The sequence below is a fragment of the Tupaia chinensis genome, unplaced genomic scaffold, assembly GCF_000334495.1.
Source record: "Tupaia chinensis unplaced genomic scaffold, TupChi_1.0 Scaffold000354_1, whole genome shotgun sequence".
Lineage (NCBI taxonomy): Eukaryota > Metazoa > Chordata > Mammalia > Scandentia > Tupaiidae > Tupaia > Tupaia belangeri.
This window is the reverse complement of record NW_006159849.1, coordinates 8,389,748-8,416,654: the sequence shown is the minus strand read 5'-3', so window position 1 is coordinate 8,416,654 and position 26,907 is coordinate 8,389,748. Positions and strand designations below refer to the sequence as shown.

The 26,907-nt window shown below is 39.8% G+C and overlaps 1 protein-coding gene across 6 annotated transcripts in view; it reads right to left on the bottom strand.

Annotated features, from left to right (window-relative positions):
* The window catches only part of SMC5 (structural maintenance of chromosomes 5), a 97,840-nt gene extending 81,047 nt beyond the window's left edge, over positions 1–16,793 (bottom strand). For 4 of the 6 annotated variants that reach the window (XM_006152476.3, XM_006152477.3, XM_006152472.3 and 1 more), the window contains exons 1-4: positions 16,509–16,793; positions 10,591–10,732; positions 5,423–5,475; positions 2,282–2,444 (exon numbers count right to left, since the gene is read on the bottom strand). In XM_006152476.3, coding sequence (XP_006152538.1) covers positions 2,282–2,444; positions 5,423–5,475; positions 10,591–10,732; positions 16,509–16,693 — 543 coding nt within the window. In that variant the 5' untranslated portion in view covers positions 16,694–16,793. Of the gene's footprint in view, positions 1–2,281; positions 2,445–5,422; positions 5,476–10,590; positions 10,755–16,508 lie in introns of all 6 variants that reach the window. The other 2 variants (XM_006152473.3, XM_006152475.3) reach the window with 2 other exon arrangements.
* Positions 16,794–26,907: the final 10,114 nt, after the last annotated feature.

The following is a 26,907-nucleotide window of genomic DNA, read 5'->3' as shown; positions in this document are numbered from 1 at the left end:
CAATCCCTTCTCCTCCATTCCCTTCTTGGGATCATGGGCATGTATGCACACGCACCTGGCGTGAGTTTAAGTCATCGGGTCGGGACTCAAACTGTGGTCGACTACATGGGAGTCCAGCAATATAGCCATTACATCAACTGCTGGTCCCAGGAAGTTTAATATTTTTAAAAATGTTTTTTTACAAATAAGAGAGAGATATTTTGACTGATTCATTTTTGGCAGGATCTATCATGTTGGGATCCTCCTCTCCTAGCCTCTAAGCATGTTAACACTATAGTCAGGCACCACCATGCCAGGCCTATTTAGGTCGAGCCAGGAATCAAACCTGGGCTGCCCTTGTGGCTTTGGCACTTGAGCTGCAACATGTGCCACCAGGGCTTGGCAGGATTTTTTACTTTTAATAAACAAATTTAAAATATAACAAGATTTTAGAAGGCACATCTATAAATTTAATGCACAGATTAAAAAGTTATTGATAAAATTTTAAGGAGTTTTACAAATGGAAGCACAGTTCTCTAAGTTACTCTCTGTACTTAAACAATAATACTTTCAGGCTGGTGGGTGGCATGGTGGTTAAGGAACTGGACTCTCACATGGCTGACAACAGTGCATGTCCCAGCCTGGGCAGTTTGCCTTCTCACTTTCCCTCTCTCTGTTTCTTTCTGGTCAAACTTAAAAAAATAAATTAATAAATAAAATAATGAAAATAAATAAAATGAAATAAAATAATTCGTTTTAAAAATAAAAATAATAATACTTTCTCAGGCCAGCAGGTAGTGTAGCGGTTAAGGTGCTGGACTCCCACACAGATGACTGTGGTTAAGTCCTCTACTTGGAGCCTTGCTTCCTCACTTTCTCTGTCTCTCACAGACTGTGGTGAGCACACATGCCCTATACCAAATTTTTAAAAATAATAAAAATAAAATTAGCTATTCCTTTTAAGAAAGAAATAATACTTTCTGGGGCCCAGCAGGTGGTGCAATGGTTACGGCACTGGACTCCCACATGGCCTATAGTCTGAGTCCCGGACAAGGAGGTTTGAAAATCACACTGGGTGCAAGTGCACATGTGCCCAAAATCCTAGGAGGAAAATGGAGGAGATGGGATTGCAGCATGACCATCTCCCTTGGGGGGTGATTTCTCACTTTCCCTTTCACTGTCTCTCTTTGGCAAGGACATATGTCCTATCGCAAAAACCTTAAGGAAAAAAAAACCCTACATGTTTTTTTTTAAGAGGTGTTTGCCTTAGGGCATGTGTGCTTGCCAGAGAGAAGGAAAAACAGTGAGAGAGAAAGTAGTGAGAAATCACTCTCCAGGGGGATGACCACGCCGCAATTCCTTCTCCACTGTTCTCCTCCTGGGAGCTTGGGCATGCATGCATGCACAGGCACTTGGCATGAGCTGTAAGCTACCAGGTACAGAACTCGAACTGCCATCAGCCATGTGGAGTCCAGCAATGTAACTGCTATGCCATTTACTGGCCCCAATACTTTCTTTCCATAAACATACTCTAAAATACAGACATTTTATTCAATGAAATGGTAAGATGCTAACCTTTATATAAAGAACTGTTAGTAAGTATAAGAAGGGGCCTTCAGAGAGTATGTAGAAAATGCATACTATGCATAAATTTCAAAGCGTGCTTTGGGCCAAAATAAAGTTGTATGTTAATTCAATTTCTAAAAACTTTTTGAAGTATCTAGATAGTAAGAGCACTTATGTTCAATCTGAATAGTAATCATTACAATATCTCTTGAAAAATATCTACATTCTTATATGTGTAAAGAGGAGGGACCAGCAGTTGGCATAATGGCTATGTTGCTGGACTCCCATGTAGTCGATCACAGTTTGAGTCCCAAACCCAGTGGCTTAAACTCACACCGGGCATGTGCCCGAGACCCCAAGAGGAGAATGGAGGAGAAGGAACTGCGGTGTGGCCATCCTCCCTAGAGATGATTTCTCACTTTCTGTCTCTCTCTGTCTTTCTGGTGAGTATATGCACCCTATAGCAAAAACCTCTCACCAAAAAAAAAAAAAAAAAAAAAGGAAGCACCATGGGGTGGGCAGGTGGTGTGGCAGTTAAGGTGCTATACTCCCTCATGGACAACTGTGGTTCAAGTCCTAGCCCTGGAGGCTTGCTTTCTCAATCCTCTTTCTCTCTCCATGTCTCTCTGGTCAAATGGAATAATAATAATAAAGTTAAATGAGTAATTCTTGAAAAAAAAAAAAAGAGTAAACACTATACACAAAATTTTCCTATCTTTACATTTATTTCTCATACCTGAGGTAGAAACTGGCAAAGATTGCTCACTTGAATATTTAAGGCTGCAACTTGCTCTTCTACTACTTTCTGGGTTGTAGATTTTTTGTTGATGAACCAAAAGGATTGATTTTTTGCCACGTCAATCTCACGGGTGATAACAAGATTTCCAGAAGCTCTGAACCTAATTAAAAAATAATTTCAAAATATTTATACTCAAAATAGATTAGCTTAGAATCAAATTTCAAAATTCTCTTGTACCAAAAATGTCAACTAGGACTATTAGTATAATTTCTACTCCTTTGATATTTCGGTCTCCAAGAATAAAAAGTTGACATTTTATTAGTAATAACACCCTAATTTACCACCTATCAGTTACTGCTTACTCAATGAACAAAATTCTTTAAACTGTTAAAATTAAAAAAAAAAAAAAAAATGCCAGTACTAATTCCCAAATGCTACCAGAAGAGTTGTACATTAAGAGTTACTTATTTACTTATTTTTTTAAAGAGAGATTTCTGCTGCTATAGAGCACATGTGCTCCCCAGAGAAACAGAGAGAGAGAAAATGAGAAATCACTCCCTAGTGGGGATGGCCATGCCGCAATACCTTCCCCTCCACTCCCCTCTCAGGATTTTGTGCACTTACATACACGAGTCCAGCCTGAGTTTTAAGCCGCTGCGTCCAGGACTCGAACCACAGCTGACGATGTGGGAGTCCAAGCATGTAACAATTATGCCAACTGCTGGTCCCAAATTATTTTCCTTTAATTATTATGTTATTCTTCAATAACATGCATTGATGGCAATTCAAAATGGATTGGCATATTAAAGCAATGAATAGTTAAATATTGAAACTTCCCCCACTTGGAAAAGGTATATGAATGAAAACAGACTCTTGCAAAAGCATTTCCAGAAATCTAAACTAGCTTGCCTATATAAATAGCCCATGAATTCCTCACTGTATACTTCAATGTGGATTCAGAGAGAACTATACTGAATGACTATAAACGAATATTAAGCCATATATATCTGAAAAAGGGTATTTACTTATTTCTTGATTTTAGAAGCACTACTGCTCCATACTTCCTATCTATTCATCCATCTTCTTCACTAGGAATCAGCAGCAGGTGATAGAAAGACAAATTATAGGTATCCAATGGTTAAATGACAATGATATTTGTAAAGATCATTTATATATATATATATAAAAATATATATAAATATATATATATAAATATATATACACTGTAATCATAACACTGCAAACAGTATAATTTTAGAACTTAAAAAAAAGTAGTTATAAAATTTTCGTTTCCAGCAGATTGACTAACCAAGTATCCCTACTGGTCCTACTATTGTAAACAACTAAAAATAACAGACAAAAAAAAATGTTAAAATATCTTTATAAGTGCAATTATATGAGTTAGTAAGAAAGCAAGGAGTTCTGGCTAGAATTCTAGTGCAGGTGGGAACCCAGAGTGATAAAATTAAAATGGTTTTTACCTTGAGGGCATTTATCCTACCAGGTGACTATGAGGATTCATTTCCATGATCTCATGGTAAAAGGATTTGAAAGTCCAAAGCTATCCAACATGGACAGTCTAATGGAAAACCACCCCCAAAGGGCTGTACCCTCTGTGTAAGTGTAAAGTACAAATACTTCATTACTACCATACCACTAGGTACAAGGCAAACTGCCTATCTTAAATTATGGCTTGAATTGTGAAACAAAGTCTCCCCTGAGAGTTATTAATCACAAATTGGCCTCAATAGGGTTTGTATCTTGAAGACACATCACCTAACCATGAGGTTTCAAAAACCCTCAGGCTTAGAATTCTGTGTATTATGATCCTATATTGAAATAATTTGATGGTTTCTAAACTTGGCTTGAGGGTATCCAATGGTCTCTGACATAAGTTAATGAACATTTTTTCGGCAAGAGACAATCTTACCCTCAAAGAATTAGCATAGAAAAAGTTCAAAAAGCAAGAAGTAGTTTGCTGGAAACACACACAGGAAATAAAAAAAAGCATAAACTAGTAGAAATAACACAAAGTAAAATCATAAAGATGAAAAATATGAAAGATATTAAAGACATGGATGACAATGAGAAAGGCTAATACATATTAAGAGTTCTAGATGGGACCAGCAGAAGACAGCTATGTCGCTGGACTCCCATGTAGTCGACTGCAGTTCGAGTCCTGGACCCGGTGGCTTAATACTCCAAAAACAACTCTGAAAATCATCTAAACAATGTATACTCATATAAACAAAGTACATATATCAAGGATGGTCAATTGGTTTTATCATAAAATTCCAACTGTGATCCATGAGAAATGGTTGCCAAGACTAGTCAGCTGACACTATCTATCCTTGATGGAAAAGAACACCTTGGTAAATTATCAATATTATGAAGGAAGGAATGGAAACAGTGAAAGAGTGCCAAGTTCATGAGATTCACTAAACTACTATTTCTAGAAAGAGAATTATGGCAAGAAAGATTTCATTCTCAATCTTGCACTCTATCTTGCTTGTATTTTTTTAACAAGCAAGTTTTAACTTTCAAAAAAGAACACATTTTAAATTTGTGAAAAATATGGCAACATTTTAATTAACATTTAAACTGTGGTATATTTCTACTTCATTTCCTCCCATAAACTTTTATTTTCCTTGGGAATTTTTCCTAAATAAAAGTCTCACATTATAAATTTTAAAAGACATCATTAAAAAAAAATACTTCTCTGGATAAAGTTTTCTTTAAATAGTATTTCCGGGACCAGCAGTCAGCGTAATGGTTATGTCGCTGGACTCCCACGTAGTTGACTGTGGTTCGAGTCCTGGACCTGGTGGCTTAAAACTCACGCTGGGCGCATGTTACGTGTGTGCCCAAGATCCCGAGAGGAGAATGGAGGAGAAGAGATTGCGGCGTGACCATCCCCCCTGGAGGGTGATTTCTCGCTTTCTGTCTCTCTCTGTCTGTCTGGCAAGTGCACGTGCCCTATAGCAAAAACCTCTCCAAAAAAAAAAGAAAAAAATAGTATTTCTAATATTTATGTTATGGTACTATATTAATAATATTTTCTAAAATCATTGGAAAAACATGAATATAAACTAAGAAGTTATACAATAAAAAACTGGTTTTAGTATTTTTAACACTTACAGTTCAATTTCAATCATGCCTTTAGAACATCCTCTCTTCACAAAAAACCCAACCTAAAACACAAAAGAGAAAAAGTGAGCAGCTGTATGAAGACACAGAAGAGAACAACAGGTATGTGATGACAGTCTCGTTTAACAGAGATTTATTTAGTAAAGTAATTTATCAAAGATTTTTTTCAATAACTATCTGTCCATTCCTGATACTTTATAAAGGTTTCCTTTTCAGATTTGAGTACCTCCATTGTTTCCTCCCACAAATAACAATACCATTAGTTAAAATTTACTAAATTCTATGCCAGAGAGTTAACCTCGCACTTGTTAGCTTGTAACAAAGCTAAGGAGTAACAGAAAAAAGGAGGCCAGCTGGTGGCACAGCAGATAATGCAATGCTCAGAGATCCTGGACCCCCATGGGAAGGTCCTAGGTCACATTCAGAGGTTTCCTTGTAGATGCCAGGTTTTTTTTTTTTTTGCCTCATTTTGTGATCCACCCACTGAAGTTTAGGGTGGATCACAGAATGAGGACCCTGTTGGTGGTGCTCCCTGCTTCAACAAATGAAGTAGATAAACTTACATAAATAAGTAAGTAGCAGAAAAAGGATCTGAACCCAGGGTTATTGGGCTCCAGAGCCTGTGTACTTAGATATCATACTAAACTCTCTCTCAGAGAAAAGAGAACAATCTTATGGGAAAGTAGGTCCTATAGTAACCATAAGTCTACTGAAGACTTCCACAGAGGTGCCCTGATTCAATATTAACAACTCTCTAAAATTAACTATCCTGTTATTCATTAGGATATAACTGTCACCAAACATTTAAAAAAAATTTAAATAATGAAGCAGATTTGAGGAAGTCCATATATAGAAACTACACACAAAGAGAATTCGGGCATAAAAAGGATCGGATCTTATATTAGGTTTTAAGTAATAAATAATAAAATATCTTGTAAACAATAACCTTAACATGGCGATGACAATGATGATGATTATAACAGTTAACATTTATCAAGAATTTACTGGGACTGGGAACCAGCAGTTTGCTTAATGGCTGTCGCTGGACTCCCACGTAGTCGACCGCGGTTCGTGTCCCAGACCCGGTGGCTTAAAACTCACGTTGGGCGCGTGTGCGTGCGTGCCCAAGATCCCGAGAGGAGAATGGAGGAGAAGGGACTGCGGCATGACCATCCCCCCTGGGGGGTGATTTCTCGCTTTCTGTCTCTGTCTCTCTGTCTGTCTGGCGAGTGCACGGGCCCTATAGCGAAAACCTCTCAAAAAAAAAAAAAAAAAAGAATTTACCGGGACTAGCTGATGGCGTAATGGTCACATCGCTAGACTCCCACGTGGTGGGCCATGGTTCAAGTCCCAGATCTGGCGGCTTAAACCTCACACCAGGCGCAGGAGTGTGTGTGTTCATGCCCAAGATCTTGAGAGGAGAATGAAGAAGGGACTGCCGTGTGGCCATCCCCCCTTGGGGGTGATTTTTCACTTTCTGTCTCTTCAGCGAGCACTTGTGCCCTATAGCACTTTATATATATTTTCTCCATTAACAACCATAAGTAACCTTCAAGTATATATCTATTTTATAGATGATAAAATTAAAGTCTATAAAGATGAAAAAAAAAACCTGTTGTTTATAATCAGAAAGTAAAACTTAATGATTTAAGAGTGTGGGCTTTGGGACTAGCAGATGGCGTGACGGTTACATCGCTGGACTCCCACGTAGTCAACTGTGGTTTGAATTTCCGACTTGGCAGCTTAAAACTCTGGACACATGTGCATGTGTGCCCAAACTCCTGAGAGGAGAATGGAGAAGGGATTGCGGCATGGTCATCCCACCCCCGGGGAGGGAGGAACTTCTGGCTTTCTGTCTCTTCCACAAGTGTACATGCCCTATAGCAAAAATCTCCCTCTAAAAAAAGGTGTGGGCTTTAACATCCATTATCTAGCTTCAAATTTTAATTCTGCCTCATTTATGTTTGTTTTATCTTAGCCAGGATACAGGGCCAGCCCTATAGCCTAGTAATTAAGGGAGTAGAATCCCACAAGGCTGACTGAGGTTCAAATCTGGGACCCAGTGCCCTGAAAAATATGCCGGGTATATTTGCATGCCCCAAATTGTGAGAGGATGGAGAAATGGTGAAGGGATGGTGGCATGACCATACCCCATTGTGAGGGAGTACTTTCTCCCTTTCTCTGGTGAGCACAAGTGTCCCTATGGCAATTAAAAGAAAATAAAAATAACTTGTTTTACAACCTTATATCTAACAAATCCTGATAAATCATATTAATCATATTAATTCATCAGGCCTGTCTGAAGATTCTTTTCGGATTTTATGCAGATATGATTCAGCAAATCACAGTTCTGTTTCTTTCTTTTGTTTGCCTTACTGTTCTACCTAAAACTATTAATATGTTAATAGTAGCAAATCCTGACTTGTTCTCAAGAAAATAAAAAAGTTCTGCTCTATTCCTAATTTGCTAAGAGTTTTTATCATAAATTCTTAGAGAATTTCATAAATTATTTTGGAATTTAATTGGATACTTTTCTCCATCTGCTGAGACAATTATGTAGCTCTTCTTTAAAACATGTTATGTTAAATTTTTTTTCTAATGTTCAACTCTTATTCCTAGAGTAAATGCAATTTGGTCATAACATACTGTGCATTTTATGTATTACTAAATTCAACATGCTAAGATTTTTTTTGTTTCTTCATTCTATTCTTAACTGATTTTGGTATTTCAAGTCCTAGTTTCTGAAAGACTGTAAAAATAGGAATCAGTTTTATGAGAACTAATCCATAATTGACTATCTGGTATTCCCTTTATGAGAGAAGATTTAACTTATTGTATTTAACTTAATTTATTTTATTTTTCTACTTACTGTGTCACTTTAGAAACCTATGTATTCATCAACTTTTTAAACTTAAATTTGATTAGATAAAGTTGCTCACAATATTCTCTTATACTCTTTCAAATCTCTGTTGCATTCCAGGCATGCCCCTGTGGTAGTTATTAGAGCATTTCATGAATAATCTTATTCTCTTTCAAGCCCACAGAAAAGTCATGATGTATTTTCTCTATGTTCTTCTATGCAAAAATGCGTCATGACTTTTCCAACAATAGGACTATACTCATGCTCTTTATCTCTGAAGGAAGGGAAAGCCTCGTGACCTGCTTTGTTCAATGAAACGTTAAGTGGAATAAACATACAAGTTGCATATCCCTAATCCGAAATCTCAAAATATGAAATGCTCCAAAATCTTAAGCACAAACATGATGCCACAAATGGAAAATTTAATAGCCACATTCCTTCCCTTTAGGGTTGTGATGATGGAAGTATATACTGAAATGAAGCCATTATCAGCCTAAGTTCCTAAATGGCCACTATGAGCCTATACACAATTAATGGTGAGAGTAAAAATTATTAATGTTTCACATGATTAAATCACTAAGATTTCTGGGTTATTTGGTTCATGGTATATCTGATCTATTTTAATGTTTTTTTTTTTTATTCTCTGTATTTTTTCATCATCTCAAAAATTATTGATTTCACAAATTAAGTCTTTTTAAATAGCAATTTTATGCTTTCTATTATATCATTGTTTATTGCATTATTAATTTTGGCTCTTATCCAATTTCTATGAAGATTTCTTCTTTAATTTATGTGTAATATACAGATGTATTACTGATTCCAAACAAATGGGAAAATTTTAGTTATCTTGCTTGTTATTTCTACTTTACAGCATTCTGGTGAGACAATACATGATATCTGTCTATATGATACCAATTCTTTGAAATTTTTTGATATTTGCTTTATGGCTCAGTATACAATTACTTTGGGAAATGTTTAATTTGTGCTTGAAAAAAAGTGTGCTCTGCAAATGTGCTCTCTTAATTTGACCAGAAAGACACACAGAGAGAAAGAGAGAGAAAGTAAGAAAGGAAGCCACCAGGTCCTGGACACGAACTGCAGTCAGAACCATAGTCAGCCAGGTGGGTATGTCCTGCACTTTAACCACCATGCCACCTGCTGGTCCCATTATTATTAATTTTTTAAGTTTGCTATAGGACATGTGTATTCACTGGAGACAGTCAAACAGAGAGAGAGAGAGAGAGACAGTGAGATATTTTGGGACATAATGGTTATGTCACGTAGTTGACCACTGTTCGAGTCCTGAACTCAGTGGCTTAAAACTCATGCGTGTGTGTGTGTGCCCAAAATCCTGAGATGAGAATGGAAGAAAAGGGATTGTGGCATGGCATCCTCCCCACCCCGGGTGGGGTGACTTCTCACTTTCTGTCTCTCTAGATGTTTCCAGCGAGCACATGTGCCCTATAGCAAAAAATCTCAAAAAAAAAAAAAAAAAAAAAAAACACCAAAAAAAGTGAGATCATTGGTGGTAGGGGGAGGCCATGCCACAATCTCTTATCCTTGAATCTTCCTTTCGGGATTTTGGGCACACATGCACATGCATCTGGTCTGTTTTTCAAGCTACAGGGATTGGGATTCGAGACTCAAACCATGCATCCAGCCATGTGGGATACATCACCATAACCTTGTATCTTTATAGTAATACTATTCTATTTCTGCCCTTGGTAAATTTAGTTCACCTTCCCACAGGTCCAGCAATAAAATTATAAAAAAAATATATTTTTTTTTAAAAAGATTTTTTTATTATAAAAAATATTATTTCTAGCATTTCATGTGAGAGTATCTAATCCAAAATAGTTTTCTTTTTTCTTTTTCTGGAGAGGTTTTTGCTATAGGGTGCATGCACTTGCCAGACAGACAGAGACAGAGACAGAAAGCGAGAAATCACCCCCCAGGGGGGATGGCCACGCTGCAATCCCTTCTCCTCCTTTCTCCTCTTGGGATCTTGGGCACGCACGTACACGCGCCTGGCATGAGTTTAAGCCACTGGGTCCGGGACTCAAACCGCGGTCGACTACGTGGGAGTCCAGCAACATAGCCATTATGCTAACTGCTGGTCCCTCCAAAATAGTTTTAGAAATGAAAATCTCCTTCTAGCTTCTCTAACAGCCAAATTCAATCTTTATATCCATGCATTATAAGTCTATTATACCTAAGGAACTGAGATATAGAAGATGATTTACTACTAAAAGCAATTAATGGCTTAGAATATTCTTAGCAAGTACTTAGGTTAACTTACCTTATCTGCCCGGCCCATAAAAGCGGGTTTGCCTGCTAATCCAAGGCAAATGGCACACACGATGCTGGACTTCCCAGTTCCATTAGCTCCAATAATCATATTCAAGTGGGGCCCAGGTGATACTTCACAGAGATCATATGTTCTGGATTATAAAATTATTAAAACTATTAAGCAGAGATAAAAAGAAAAGAATATTTTCTTTACAAAAATACTTCTTACTTTACATTATCATTATCTATAGATTCACTGAATCCTTTTAAAAACCAGCTAGCCTTACAAATTTAATGTTAGAGTGTTAGTGAGAAACCTATAAAGATAATTTACCAGTGAAGAAACTAAAAAGTATTAATATATATCTAAAATAAGAACAGTAGAGGGGAAATAAGATTTCACATGCCCTTTTCAATAATGCTGGGAAAAAACCCACCAAAGTTCGATATAATTTCTTTATTAATAATTGAAATATGTGGGAGACTATACAAAGCTATCATGCAAATAAAATACTTATAAAACAAATTTTAATGCCAGCACTATGGCCCGGCAGTTAAGGGAGCCAGATCCCACATGGCTGATCATGGCTCAAATCCTAGTACCAGCAGCTTGAAAAACATACCAGCACATGTGTACACACATCAAATCCTAACAGAATGAAGAAATGGAGAAGGAACTGTGATGTGTCTGTTCTACTGAGGCGTGTTTTCTTTTTTTTGGGCAAGCCCATGAAACTTTTTAAAAACATGTATTCAAGAGGTTGCAGTTTATCTTAAATCTGTAGAATTTACATTTATTTTTATCTTGAATTAAAGGATTTAATGGCTGATTATCACATTTAAATATTTGAAAAACTCCAACCCAATTGTTTCTATTCTAATTAGAAAACTGAAGACATGTCAACCCCAAATTTCATTTTATTTTTAATTTTAAAAATAATACTTTCTTTAGCATGCTGCCAGAATACTCAGCAAAAGATCTACTTTGGTCTATGTTCAAGTAAATTTTATTCCTATGGCAGAAAACAAGATGCATCTTCAACATGTAGCACACGCTTTTACAGTATTCCCTCATACCATAAAGCTGCACGCGGTCCAGTGCGCATCCTGCACAGTTGGCATCTAATCCTTTTCAGTTGCCAGGGATAGCTATGGCAAAAAGTGAAATAAAACTCTGACTTCAGACATTCTTCTAACTTGTCTTTAAATACCCTGAGTGAATTAGAATCCATAAATAATACCTTTCTGCTAGCAGCTTTTCAGTTAGCTCTCAGGTAGCTATCAACTAATTCTCTGAGGATAAATGCTTAGCCTTCTACTAATCAGCTAAGAATACATATAAATAATTTAACCTAGCATACTTCAACTTTAATACTTAAATCAGTGATTTTGGAATGCCAGGAGGTAATAAAAATAAATACACGTGACAAAGAAATACTTCCTGGCAAGTTTTCTAACTCCAGTTTCACAGCACCTATTTACTTTATGTTTTCAGATTCTGTTCTGTTGGCAGCTGGGTCTTTAAAAAAAAAAATCTTTAAAATGGTTAAAATAAAACTAGTTTGGGAACTTCAGACATCTGGGAAAACACCTGACATGGAACTTATGATCAACATACGAAGCCCCATTCTTTTTTTTTTTTTTTTAAAGTTTTTGCCTTACGGCACATGTGCTCCCAGAAGAGACAGAGACAGAGAGAGTGAGAGGGAAAGTCAGAAATCACCCCTCAGGGGAGATGGCCACACTGCAATCCCTTCTCCTCCATTCTCCCTGGATCTTGGGTACAGATGCACATGTACCCAGCATGATTTTTTTCCCAAAGAATGATTTATTTATTATCATGATTTTTCAATTTTGATCAGAGAGAGAGAGAGAGACAGAGAGAGAGAACAAGCCACCAGGTCCAGGACCCGAACCATGCTTGGTCATACGGGAGTTCAGTGTCTTTAAACCATCACGCCACCTGCCCCCCCACCCCAGCATGATTTTTAAGACACTGGGTCTGGGACTTGAACCACAGTTGGCCATGTGGGAGCCCAGCGACGCACTGCTATACCATCTTCTGGCCCCGAAGACCCATTCTTTTTAATAATTTGGATTTCTTGCAATGAAGTGTAAACAAATCATCACATTGAAATAGGGATACAACTGCGATTTAAATAAAAACAAGCCATTAGAATTTCTGGTCCATAAGACACACATACAGGGACCAGCAGATGGAGTAATGTATGCTGGACTCCCACACAGTCAACCACAATTTCAGTCCTCCATCCGGTGGCTTAAAACTCATGGTGGGTGCATGTGCATGCCCAAATCCCAAGAGAAAAGTGAAGGGACTGTGGCGTGGTCATCCCTCCAGGTGGTGATTTCTTGCCCTCTGTCTTCCTATCTTTTTGGTATGAGCATGCACCCTATAGCAAAATTCTCTTAAAAAAATTAAAAAACAAAAACAAAAACACAGAGATATTACACACAGGAAAAATCGCCAAAAACAAAGCCTCTGTGTTTTTCAAAAATTCATTTATCAGGGCCAGTGGGTGGTGTGAAGGTTAAGGTGCTGGATCCCACCATGGCTGACTTTATAGTTCAAGTCCCGGACCTGGCACTTGGGGGAAAAAAAAAAAAAACTCACTGTGTGCACCACTATGTGAATGATCAAAATTCTGAGAAAGGGATTACACATGGCTGTCCTTCCTGGGGATTATTATTCCTCACTTCCTCTCTTTCTTTCTCTGGTGAGTGCATTCACCCTACAGCAAGAACTAAATAAAAAGAAAGAAAAAAGAAACTAAATCTGACTGTACAATATATTTATTGGGAATTTCCTTCTTGTGACCTCTCCCTGAAAGAGCTGTTGTCAAGGCCCATCCTCTTCTCATTCTATATACTTCATAAGGTATCTCATGTTATTGCCCACCGTGGCTTTAGGTAACACCTATGCATTCTGAAAGCCCACACGACCTGCATAAAATTACCACCTCAATAACTATATATGGATACACCAGAACAGTGAACTTAAACTTAACACATTCAGAATTAAACCCATCACAGATACAAAATCACTGTAGTGGTCTCTTAGTGAATTTTATCATCATTCTCCCTACTGCCCATATCTGAAACCTAGGCATTAGTTTCACACCGTCTTTAATTCTTCTATCGCTTCCTCTTCCTATACACCCCATAATTCGATCAATCACCAAATCATGTTGGTGCACATGCAAATCTGGTGTCACTTGTTAAAAAAAAGAAAAAGAAAAACTAAGAAAAAAAGACCCTTCAAAATTTAGCCCTAACTTCATCTTTTTCTACTTTTTATCTCCTTCCTCTATTTTCTGCATAGACCTCTAAATTCCACCTATAATATATCAATGAATTCTTTCAGTTTTCTGAATATCTTCTGTTCTTTCTTTCCAAGTCTTTGCATGAGCTACTTCTTCAGCCTAGAAATCTCTCCCTCCACTTCAAGTGATCTGGTACACTTACAGGAATGCATCCCTAACTAAGCCCTTCCAAGCTGTTTGTGTTCTCTAAGACTGCAACATCCAAGCGTTACTTACTCATGCTTCATGAATTCTTCTACGATCTATGATCTGCAAAGTTTTCTGCGTCCATTGCTAAATCAAAAGATCAAGAATTTCCTAACTGCTAAAAGCAATGGGTTCTCTTCTGTCCTGTTATCTGACTTCAATATAGCAATTTATATCTCCGAAACATTCTTTTTCCTTGGCGTCATAAGTGAAAGTCTGCCATGGTTCTTATGTATCTCCCTGAATAACTCCTCGGTCTGTGATGTGAAATCCTTCTCTGCTCACTTTTAAATTTGGCATTCCCCCAGGATTCTGCATATGGCCATCAAGCTCAACCATTTCTGTATCTTCAACAAACGATCACCTGTACATATAATACCTAAATCTTTCACCTGTTCATATTTTCTTCTAAGCTCCAGACCCTTATAAATTACACCTATGGAACACCTCTCTTAGACAACCCACAGGAAAACTTAAAGTTACAGTATCTGGAAGGTATTCATTATCTTCCCAAAATTACTTCATTTTTTAAAATAGCATATAACCAGTTATCCAAGGCAGAAACTCTGGAAAAATCATACACTCTTTTCCATGCCCTCATGCTTCACAATTAGCTTGCAGCGAGAGCGTGTAAAGTCTCTTTCCTTTTAGCACTTAGTATGGTTCAAACTGATCATCTTCTGTTTTCATGTTGTGGGTCTTTTTTTTTTTTTTTTTTTTTTGAGAGGTTTTTGCTATAGGGCGCATGCACTCACCAGACAGACAGACAGAGAGAGAGACAGAAAGCGAGAAATCACCCCCCAGAGAGGATGGTCACACTGCGTCTGTGACGTGAACCGCAGTCGACTACGTGGGAGTCCAGCGACATAACCATTACAGTAACTGCTGGTTCCCATGTTGTGGGTCTTATCTCTGATTTTGCACTCTTTTTTTTTTTTAGGGGGGGGAGATTTTTGATATAGGGTGCATGCGCTCTCCCGAATGACAGAGGGAGACAGAGAGACAGAAAGCGAGAAATCACCCCCCAGAGGGGATGGTCACGCTGCAGTCCCTTCTCCATTCTCCTCTCAGGATCTTGGGCATGCACGCACATGCCTTGTGAGTTTAAGCCACGGCGTCTGAGACTCGAACTGCAGTCCACTACATGTGAGTCCAGCGACACAGTCATTCCGCCAACTGCTGGTCCCAGCACTTTTTAAATCATCCTCCACATTGCTTCCAGGTTGACATAAATCACATCATTCCAGTGTAAAATACATTCTGGTTCCTACAAGATGAAACTGGAATTTCTTGGCATACTAAACACACAGACTCTCAATAGGTATCTACATATTCATTCACATCTTCTGTTCTAGCTATAATGAAATACTTGACACTTTCTTATCAAACTTTCTTTCAGGCAGTTCCTTCCATCTGCTTCCTACCTAAGACTTTCATACCTTCTGCACAAAGCCCTTTAGGCAGTTGTAGAAGATATTAACCACTTACTTCATCCTTTATGCCCTCAAGTCATCACGATACCTGTCATCTACCTCTTTTCAAGGATTACCTCTGGATTCAAATAGCAATTCAGCTAACTTACTTGATGTGTAAATCTAGGCTAGTTAATCTGAGTTCATTTCCTCAATGGTTACAGACAGAATTGTTAGGAAGGAAGAATGACAACACTATATAAATAAAACACCAAGTTCTGTGCTTGGTAATTCCATTACCTTTATGTCACATGTCCCTGCTTAAAGAAAAAAACAAAAAAAGACCTTGAGTGAATGAAGAGTAAGGCTCTAAACAGAGATATAATATTTTTGCTAGAACGTATTTACTAAATTCTAAAGTATCAACTAGTTGTCTGAAAGGAGACAAAGGGAACCAAGGAAGAAATCTGAATTCGGTGGGGTTGAGGGTCTGGAGGGAGGGCCAACAATTGAGAGTAAGGTTTAATTCTTTTTGGGGGGGAGGACATTCCAACCCCCATCCAGAACAACCTTTACGATCTTATCTACTCCCCTCGGTCCACTTGGACAGTGCCAACTGTTTAAGAATCGATGACAGCATCACTACCACTCCGAATAAATGTTGCAGTCCCCAGGGCCAATACTTCCAATTAAATCTCACGTCCTCTGTCGACTCGCAGCGGGAAGAGAACTAGTCCTTAGTACGACCACTGCCTGCCGTATTTCGGCTTCAGAAAACGTTGGCAGAATACATAAATATATCTATGTATGTGTAAAGACACACATCTATTATGCCACACTAACACAGTCTCCAAGGCCTAAGCATTAAGACCCTCGGGGGAACCTCGGCAGGAATTCAGGGCCAGACCCACAGGTCAGGTACACACCACACACCCATCTCTGAGCGCAACCGACGCCCCCGGCCGCGGCGCGGCCTCCAGGTCACTCACAGGAAGTTCTCCATCGAGATGCGGACGATAGAGCCTTCCACGAAAGGCCCGGACGGCTGCGGCGGCTGCACGGCCGAATTCCTTCTCTTGCTCGGGACTTCGGACTCGGACGAAGGATCTGTCGAAGGACCTCTCTTGGAGGCCAGAGAGCTGGAGGCCGACGTCTTCCGGCTGGGAGTCGCCATCCTGGCCTCCGCCGCGCCCCGCGGCGGCTTCCGTTCCACTGACCCTCAGCCTCGGCGCCCTGGCGCCCGGCTCCCGCGCGAATTGCGAGGCGCGCGACCCCGCCCGCGACCCCGCGCGGCGCCTGCGCAGTTCCCGGGGGTGAGGATCTTCTGGGGTGCAGCCACGCCACGCTCTTCACAGAACTTTTCGGTTTTTTTTTAAGTTTTGTTTGCTTTGACTCAGGAAAAGATGTCACTTTCATCGGTGTTTTGAAAACCATGTCGGCGCTCCTCGGGCCTCAGTCCTGTGTGAGAGGAGGCGGTTGCGGCACGCCCGGGTGCAGCCGACCCGGCTTGCTCTGGCTCAGCGCCGGGGCACACCGGTCTTTGAAGGGCTCTTCGTCATCTCAGTTTCCTTCTTTGCTTCAAGTCAAGTCCCAGTCTGGAAACAAACAACCCAGACTACCCTTCCGAAGGGCTCTGTGCCGGTCTCCCTAAGATATCAAGCATCATGCTCGCCACTGCCCTCCCAAACCTGTGAGACGCCTCACAGATTATCCTCACAGCCTCTGCACCCACTCGCTCCCTAATTCCTTGGTAGGTGGACTCCCGCGTGGTGACCGCAGTTAGGAGTCCGGGACTGAAGTCGAGCACGTGCGCGTGCATGCCCAGGCACCCCAGAGGAGAACGGAGAAGGAATTCAGCGTGGCCATCCCTCGAGGGGGGTGATTTCTCACTTTCTGCCTCTCTCTCCTGCGCTCACGCCCTCAAAACAAAACACCTCTTAAAAGAACTTCCTTCCCCAAAGGTTTCTAGAAATCTCTGAAGTAGTTATAAAATCGGGGTAACTATTAAAGGGATGGGTACTACTTCAACCTCGTCTCATTCATCTATTTCTTTCCCTCATTTAAGTTGAGGCTGCACAGAATTTTGATCATTCTGCTAATAATGAATGTCTAATCAACAAGAGACCTGGGGTGGCCACAGTTCAGATCCAAGAGTAGATTCCCTGAGACCTTTAATTCTACCGTGGAAGACAGGAAACCAGTGAACCATCAATCAGGATGATTCAAACTGATAATGTGTCCTTAAAACAAACAGAATGGATGTGGTGGGGTGGGGGTGTTTTCTCTGTCAGAGAAGATATGAGCTAAACCCTGGAGGAGAAGGAGGCAAGTGTAGAAAAGTCTTAGAAAACAGCCTTGTAGACAAAGGAACAGTTTAGATAAAGCCTCGGTGGAAACAACTAGGACAATAGAGGAACAAAGATGGAAACAACTAGGACAATAGAGGAACAAAAGAAAGACCAGTGTGGCTGCTGAGTACTGGACACGATTTCCTAGCAGAGCCTTGTCTGTCATGGCAGAATCTGAATGTTACTTTCAAAGCAAGGAGAAGCCTTTGGATGGTTTTAAGCAGGGGAGGAACATGATCCGAGTATTGTATTCCAATGATTATTATCCATTGCTGTGGACAGTGTATTGAAGAGGGTAAAACATGGAAGTAGGGTGGCCATTGAGGAAGCTATAGCAGTGGAAGGACCAGAGGTGGCACCACAATAAAACGCAAAACCCTGCAAGGCAGTCACTTCTGGGAAGGTTCCTAGTCTAAGCTGGTAACATCCCTGATTACACCAGGCACAAGGCTGGAGGTAGATTGTGGTGTCTCTTTCCTTTTCTTTCTCTTCCTCCCTGTTTCTCTGTCTCTCTCACTCATGGAAGGAATAAATAAGTTAAGAAAAAAAAAGGAGAAAAAGAAGGCTATTGCAGTAAAACCCTGATTCCTGACTCATAGATCAAAGCTCCTTCTCCACATCCCTGCTGCTTTCTGCCACACAAATGAAATCTCTTCTAAAGTTATAACCAAAGAAAATAGAGTAAGTAAAGAACATGAACTTGTCATGAGTAATAGAAAAAAAAATAAGTGCAACTTAATAATTTTAAAACTGTTCAGATGGCAGTGATGAAAGTACTAAGTTCTTAAGAGGGCATCATGCTGTTCTTCCCTAAGTTGCTAGTATAAATTTTTTGAAGAGCAATTTAGTATTCTGTTTCAAGAACCTCAGAACAGTCACTATTTGAAGAAGTAATTATATTTGAGAGAAAGTATCCTAACAGACAAATAAAAAATATAGGCAGTCATAATAGGAATTAAAAGCAGGCAACCAGCCTCATCATTATTGTACCATAATCAGTTTCTTTTTTAGAGGTTTTTGCTATAGGGTGCATGCGCTCTCCAGAAAGAGACAGAAAGTGAGAAATTACTCCCCGGGGGGATGGCCATGCCACAATCCCTTTTCCCGGGATCTTGGGCATGCATGCACACATGCCTGGCGTGAGTTTAAGCCACTGGGTCCGGGACTCAAACTGTGGTCAACTACATGGGAGTCCAGCGACATAGCCATTATGCCAACTGCTGGTCCTTCCATAATCAGTTTTTAATGAACTATCCAAATTGTGTTTCTACACCTAAAACCTGAGAATGAGCCCTCAAACTTTTGATGACTCCACAAATGCAGAACACTGAGTTCTAAACAGCTAGCTAGTTGTGGTCTAATACCATCCTTTAAAAAACAAAATTTTGGGGGACCAGCAGTTAACATAATGGCTATGTCGCTGGACTCCCATGTAGTCAACCATGATTCGAGTCCCGGACCCGGTGACTTAAACTCACGCCGGGCGCGTGTGCGTGCGTGCATGCCCAAGATTCTGAGAGGAGAATGGAGAAGGGATTGTGGCGTGGCCATCCCGCCTGGGGGGTGATTTCTTGCTTTCTGTCTCTCTGTCTCTGTCTGTCTGTCTGGCGAGCGCACGTGCCCTATAGCAAAAACCTCTCAGAAACAACAACAATAACAACAAAAGAAAACACAAAATTTAAGGGACAGCAGGTGGCGTGATAGTTAAGGTTGTTGGACTCCCACATGGCTGACCATGATTTGAGTCCTGGACCTGGTGGCTTGTTTTCTCACTTTCTCTCTCTGGTGAGCACATGTGCTCTATAGAAAATTTAAATAACAACAACACTAATAATAACAAAATTAAATAATGCTTCAAAAAATAAAAGAAAATGTTATTGGTTTTACTTCTAATTATAAAAGCAGGGACCAGCAGTTTGCATAATGGCTATGTCAGTGGACTCCCATGTAGTCAAACGAGTTCGCAGGCCCGGTGGCTTGAACTCGTGCCGGGCATATGTGCATGTGTGCCTGAGATCCAGAGAGGAGAATGGAGGAGAAGGGATTGTGGTGTGGCCATCTCCCTGGGGGGTGATTTCTTGCTTTCTGTTTCTCTGTTTCTGTCTTTCTAGAGAGCACATGCGCCCTATAGCAAAAACCTCTCAAAAAATAAATAATGCATATTAAATGCAGAAACTTGGAAGAAATACAAGCAAAAATATAAACAAGGGGGAAAATTGCTCACAATTCATTTGCCCAGACAAATCATTGTAAAAATTTTGGTGTATATTTTTTCCTTCTATATGTATAATATGTTTTTGTTTCTTACCCCCAAAATACATGGAAAAATTACATGTGCTGTTATTTAACTCCCTTTCTCCTAACTGTAAGTAACTTCTATGACATGATTTTAAGCAGTTATATATATATTTCATTATCTTTTTATTGACTTAAATATTTCTCTTTTATTGAACTCTATGACTGGAAGTTAGCATGAACCAGGGATACTCTGGCAGACTAAACTATCTTAGAGTTTCCTAATGTTCTGTAAAAATTTTATGCACCCATAAAAGTACACACACTTATCTTCTCACATCTGGATTCTTTAATTACACTGGTGAAAACTATCTTGAAATAAGATTATTTTAAAGAGGGAGAGAAAGGAGCTATTTATAAATAAATCAGTTAACCAGAATCTGATGTTAATAATGACTCACAGTAGTTAATTCTATACTTCCCAAGATTTAAAGTCAGTTGTCAATTACTATCACCCCACTCTGCTAGCAAAGCAATTGTATTTTCTTTTTTAAAATTTGCTAGATTGGGGAACCAGCAGTTAGCGTAATGGCTATGTCGCTGGACTCCCACGTAGTCGACCGCGGTTCGTGTCCCGGACCCGGTGGCTTAAAACTCACGCCGGGCGCGTGTGCGTGCGTGCCCAAGATCCCGAGAGGAGAATGGAGGAGAAGGGATTGCGGCGTGACCATCCCCCCTGGGGGGTGATTTCTCGCTTTCTGTCTCTATGTCTCTCTCTGTCTGTCTGGCGAGCGCACGCGCCCTGCAGTGAAAATCTCTAAAAAAAAAAAAAAAAATTTGCTAGATTGCACATTCCCTTGATGGGGGCCGGGGCGGGAAGGTGCGGGTAGAGAAAGTGATAAAGCATCTCCCATGGGGGTTGGCCACACCACAATCCCTTCTCCATTTCTCCTCTTGGGATTTTGGTCATCTACACACAGTGTCTAGTGTGTTTTTAAAGCTGCCATGTTCAGAACTTGAACCACACAGTTGGCCATGTAGGATCCATCCACCTTAACTGCCATACTACCTGTTGGTCCAGTATTTAATTTTCTACTGATCAAGAAGTAAATGATCAAGGGCTATTGTGAGTGACAGCCCTCCAGTTCTGCAGAAACTTAAAAAAACTGACAAAAGGCTATGAAAATGGGCATGGTCGAGGATTATAAATATAGTTTACTTCATCATCAGAAGACCATTGTTTTAGTCTGGTCTGCTGTAGGAAAGTGCTATAGATTGGTCAACTTATAAACAGTAGAAATGTATTTCTTTTTTTAAAAATTTTTTTGGAGGGGTTTTTGCTATAGGGCGCGTGCGCTCGCCAGACAGACAGAGACAGAGAGATAGAAAGTGAGAAATCACCCCCCAGGGGGGATGGCCACGCCACAATCCCTGCTCTTCCACTCTCCTCTCGGGATCTTGGGCACACACGCACTCGCGCCTGGTGTGAGTTTAAGCCACTGGGTTCGGGACTTGAACTGCGGTCGACTACGTGGGAGTCCAGCGACATAGCCATTATGCTAACTGCTGGTCCCGAAATGTATTTCTCATAGTTAAGGCTGGGAAGTGGAAGGTCAAGGAGCTAGCAGATTCTGTGTCTGGTGAGGGCCTGCTTCCTTACAAACAGTGCCTTCTCACTGTGTCCTCACATGGTAGGAAAAAATAATTCTGATTTCTTCAGCCCCTTGAAGGGTACAGCCCATTCATTAGGGCTTCACTCTCATAACCTACTCAACTCCTCCAGGCCCTGCCTCCTAATACCATCACATTGTTAGGTTTTAACATAGGTTTTAACTTTAATTCTAAAGATTTTGGGAAATGAAAAACATTTAGACTTAACAATATTCTCTTTCTTGGTTTTATTCTAAATCCTTGATAATGGTGTAACAATAACTAGAAGGTGGAACAATATGCAATACAACTCTGCTGAGACCATCTCTGACCGAGAGAGTTTTCTGTTATTCCTCTTTTAACAAGAACCTCACGAGTTTACAGGAATAACTTCCTTTGGTTTATATGACAAATGAGAGTGACTATTACTTATACTTTGGAAAATTAATTAAGTGGAAAAGTAAGCCCTCATTTCCTGAAAGAAAGGGAAAAAGTTAGATGCTAAAACTTAAGTTCTTGGCACCCAGAAGCGAAATGCATACTACCTCTCCTCACACACACATGCATTTTCCTTTTTAAAAAAAGTTTGCTGACTTTTTTCCATGAATGAGGGAGACAAGAGAGAGAAAAAACAGCGCTATGACAAGGACCCAATGTTCAATCCTCTCTACGCTTCGGCCAGCCTGGATCATGGGTACCTACATGTCCAGCATACTCAGAGAGTTCTCTAGAAATAAACGAATATCTTTTCCATGTGGGTCTGCCTCTCAAAGTATTGTGTTTTAGTGCCGTACCACCATCTCGCTTCCCCCATATGTTTTCTTTTTCTTTTTTTTTTTTTTTGGAGAGGCTTTTGCTATAGGGCACGTGTGCTCACCAGACAGACAGAGAGAACAGAGAGACAGAAAGTGAGAAATCACACCCCAGGGGGGATGGCCACACCGCAATCCCTTCTCCATTCTCCTCTCGGGATCTTGGGCACGCATGTGCACGCGCCTGGCTTGAGTATAAGCTACAGGGTCCGGGACTCGAACCGCAGTCGACTATGTGGGAGTCCAGCAACATAGCCATTATGTTAACTGCTGGTCCCTCCACATATGTTTTCTAATCAACCTAGTTAAAGAATCAGTAGGAAGATCTAGACAGGGTGAAGGGTTCTGAAGAGAAACAATACATTCTCCACAGGAGAAATAAAACCTCATATAGGGTTCTGCTAAAGATAAGAATATTTTAATTCTAAAGATTTTTTTGTTTGTTTGTTTGTTTGTTTTTAAGATTTTTTTTGCCATAAGGCACATAAGCTTGCCAAAGAGTCAGAGACAGAGAGAAGCAAAATGAGAAATCACCCTCACGGGGCTATGACCACATTGCATTCCCTTCTCCATTCTCCTCTTAGAATGTTGGGCAGGCACATGTGCATAGGTGCCCAGCATGATTTTCAAGCTGTGGGTCCAGCAGTCAGCCATGTGGGAGTCCAACACCCTCAACCACCATGCCACCATTAAGGGGCCAGTAGGTGGCAGGGTGGTTGAGGATGCTAGACTCCCACATAGTCGACCGTGGTTCGAGTCATGGACCTGGCATATTGCTTTTTCACTTTCCCTCTCATTCTCACTCTGTCCCTCTGGTGAAATTTAATAAATAAATAAATGAAGTTGAATAAAATAATCCTTTAAAAATTTATAAACATCATACAAAGTTTAAAATATTAGAATCTCTGTTTCTTCTTACTACAGTAGTATTAGTAATGAAATGGGCTGTAACAATGGCTGAAAATTTGTAGTAATATCTATTACTATAATAATAGCATTTATCACACAACAGCTACTGTACTAAGCACTTTTTTATATTTCATTTCTGTATGTTAAATCAATGTCTCAACAAAATAACCTCCTAAAATTTCCATCTCTTAGTTACAAAAACCAACTGAAAGATTCAAAAAGTCACAATTAATATAAGGTTTCAAGTGTTCTTTGTAATGTGTCATGATAGAAAGCCTAGAGATAAATGAGCCTTCCTATTTTTCAAGGATATAAAATGAGAAAACAGTATTAAACTGTTCCAGAACAATTGGCCTTTAGTTTCAGAAAGATGGTGAATGAGATGTTAAATTGCTGTGTGTAATCTCCTTCTCTGGAAATCTTTGCAAAATAAACTGATAGTTGTTACCCAGGCAAGATTTGGAGCATAAGCAGAGCCCTGGAGGATCTATGGAGAAAGCAAGTGCTTCTCACATCTGTTTGCTGCCTTTTTTTTTTTTTTTTGAGGGGATTTTTTTTTTTTTTTTGCTATAGGGTGCATGCCCTCATAAGAGAGACAGAGAGAGACAGAAAACAAGAAATCACCCCCTGGGAGGATGGCCACGCCGCAATCCCTTCTCCATTCTCCTCTTGGGATCTTGGGCACATACACACACACACCAGGCATGAGTTTAAGCCACCAGGTCCCAGGACTCGAACCACGGTTGACTACATGGGAGTTTGGTGACACAGCTATTACGCTAACTGCTGGTCCCACATCTGTTTGCTTCTGAAAGGAAAGAAAATTGGTAATTGTCTAAACTGTGGTAAAACTGTCTACTTTACTCTTTTAGTGAAAATGTAGCTTTTTCAAGAGTCTTTGCCTTATTTAGGGGTCTCAGTTCTGTCTTCACCACCTTTGGCAGACTCTGTTCTCTTTTATTGGTATAAGAACATAAGCCCTCAGATTACTAAGACTGACAAACCCTCACCAGGTAGCTAAGTGACAGCTTATGTTCTTACATTTCTGCTTTTCAGTTTTTTTTTTTTCCTAGAGGTGGGGATGGGTGTTGAGGGTGGCTGTTTATGTCCCTTTTTAATTTTTATTTATTTATTTATTTATTTATTTATTTATTATTTATTTTGAGAGGTTTTTTGCTATAGGGCATGTGCGTTTGCCAGAAAGACAAAGAGAGACAGAGAGACGGAAAGCAAGAAATCATCCCCTGGGGGGGGATGGCCACGCCACAATCCCTTCTCCTCCATTCTCCTCTCGGGATCTTGGGCACGCATGCACACGCGCCTGGCATGAGTTTAAGCTGCTGGGTCCAGGACTCAAACTGCCATCGACTACATGTGAGTCCAGCGACATAGCCATTACTTTAACTGCTGGTCCCCGTTTTTTATTTTTTAAAGCAACTTTGTTGTTCATTTACAATAAAGTTTGTTATATTTCATCAAACATTTTGAAATGTAGTTGTGTACGTACAGAAGTGCACAGGGACATAGGTGATTGGTTCATAGTATCCATTCTGCCATACGAATATGTTCATGTTCTCAAGCACATATTTCTTCCCATATTTAAAAATATTTTATACTTAATTTATTTAATTGCCAGAGGGTGTGCATGTCCACCTGAGAGAGAGAGATATCACCCTTAGTGAGATGTGATCACACTACAATCCTTTTACTCTTTTCTGTAAGGATTTTGGGCACACATGCACACACATGTAACCAGCATGTTTTTCAAACCATCTCTAGGGCCAGTGCTTGAGCTAGAATTGGCCATGTAGCATCTGGTTCCCAAGGCATAGTGCTTAATCATTATTCCATGGAACTGGCTCATCTTACCATAATTTTAAAGAAGCTTTTATTCCTTCCTGGGGAGGAATTTCTCATTTTCTGTCTCTCTTTGTCTCTCTGGCAAGTGCATGTGCCCTGTAGCCAAAATCTCTCAAAAAATAAAAAATAAATAAAATTTTAAAAGTTTTTATTTATTCTGTGACTAAGACAAACAAAGATAGAGAGACTGCCACCTGATAGGGTCTCAACGCCTCTACATACCCTTAGCTTCAACCAACTTGGATCATGAGTATAAGCCCTCTTGATATTTCCTCAGCAAAGTCTCGTGATGTGAACCTGCAAACTTTCCCAGGTGGGTCAGTCTCACAAAGCAGCATTGTTGTGCCACTGTGCAGCCCCCTCTTGCTATATTTTACATTTTAATTTTCTGCATAGTGATATGTTGATATGATATCAATATGTATACATAGTAAAGTCTCACGTTCCTTTCTTCATCTGTCTCATTTCCTCCTTTTTTGCCATTTGTTGTTGTTTTGTTTTACAGACTTTATGAAAATTTTGGTCTGGGTTTGAATTCACTGTATAGTTTATAATATGCAAGTATTCACTGTGTAGCCTTTTGGTTTGTGAAATATTAGAGGATGAAATTATCTAGGGAAAGTAATGTCCTGATAAATACATTAAAAGGACAAATGAAACTTTAATGGACCAAAGGAAACCATTATATCCCTTATGATTTTTTTTTTTTGAGAAGTTTTTGCTATAGGGCACGTGTGCTCACCAGACAGAGAGACATAGAGACAGAAGGGGAGAAATCACCCCCCAGAGGGGATGGCCACGACGCAATCCCTTCTCTTCCATTCTCCTCTCGGGATCTTGGGCACGCACGCACACACGCCCAGCGTGTTTTAAGCCACCAGGTCCGGGACACGAACCGCGGTCAACTACATGGGAGTCCAGCGACATAGCCATTACACTAACTGCTGGTCCCCCCTTATGATTTTTTTTCCTGACCAACTGAGTTTTATTTGTTGTATAAACCACCTAACATTTTTCAGGTGAAAAAATACCAAATTTGAATAAAGATATCACAAAATGAATTAGAGCCCAATAAAAATTAGCTTTGGGGAGGGAATGTAATTTCTACTCAATTCAGGCAAACATTTTTATAGACCACAGATTAGTTTATTTTTAAAACCCATCATGCCATGAATTCATAGGGAATAGATTCCAGTAGATCAGGCTTCTTTCCATTGGTTCTCACAAGGTGTGCTTCTCTGAATGGAGCAGGCTGATGCTTTAGTTGAACCCAGGTACCTTTCTCTTTGGCTTCTTTATTTTTCTGGTTATTTTCCTTCACACGTTTTAGGAAGCTATCTCTGCTCTTAGAATGCTTAATATGCTCAATATACGCATTCATTCTCTTGGCAAGAAACTTGCCTTTAACTAGTTTGTTCACAACAATGCCAACAGCATGCTTGGTAACATTGTAGACTCTTCCAGTTTTGCCATGGTAACATTTGTGGGACATTCCTTTTTTTTTTTTTTTTTTGCTATAGGGTGCATGCACTCACCAGACAGACAGAGAGAGACAGAGAGATAGAAAGTGAGAA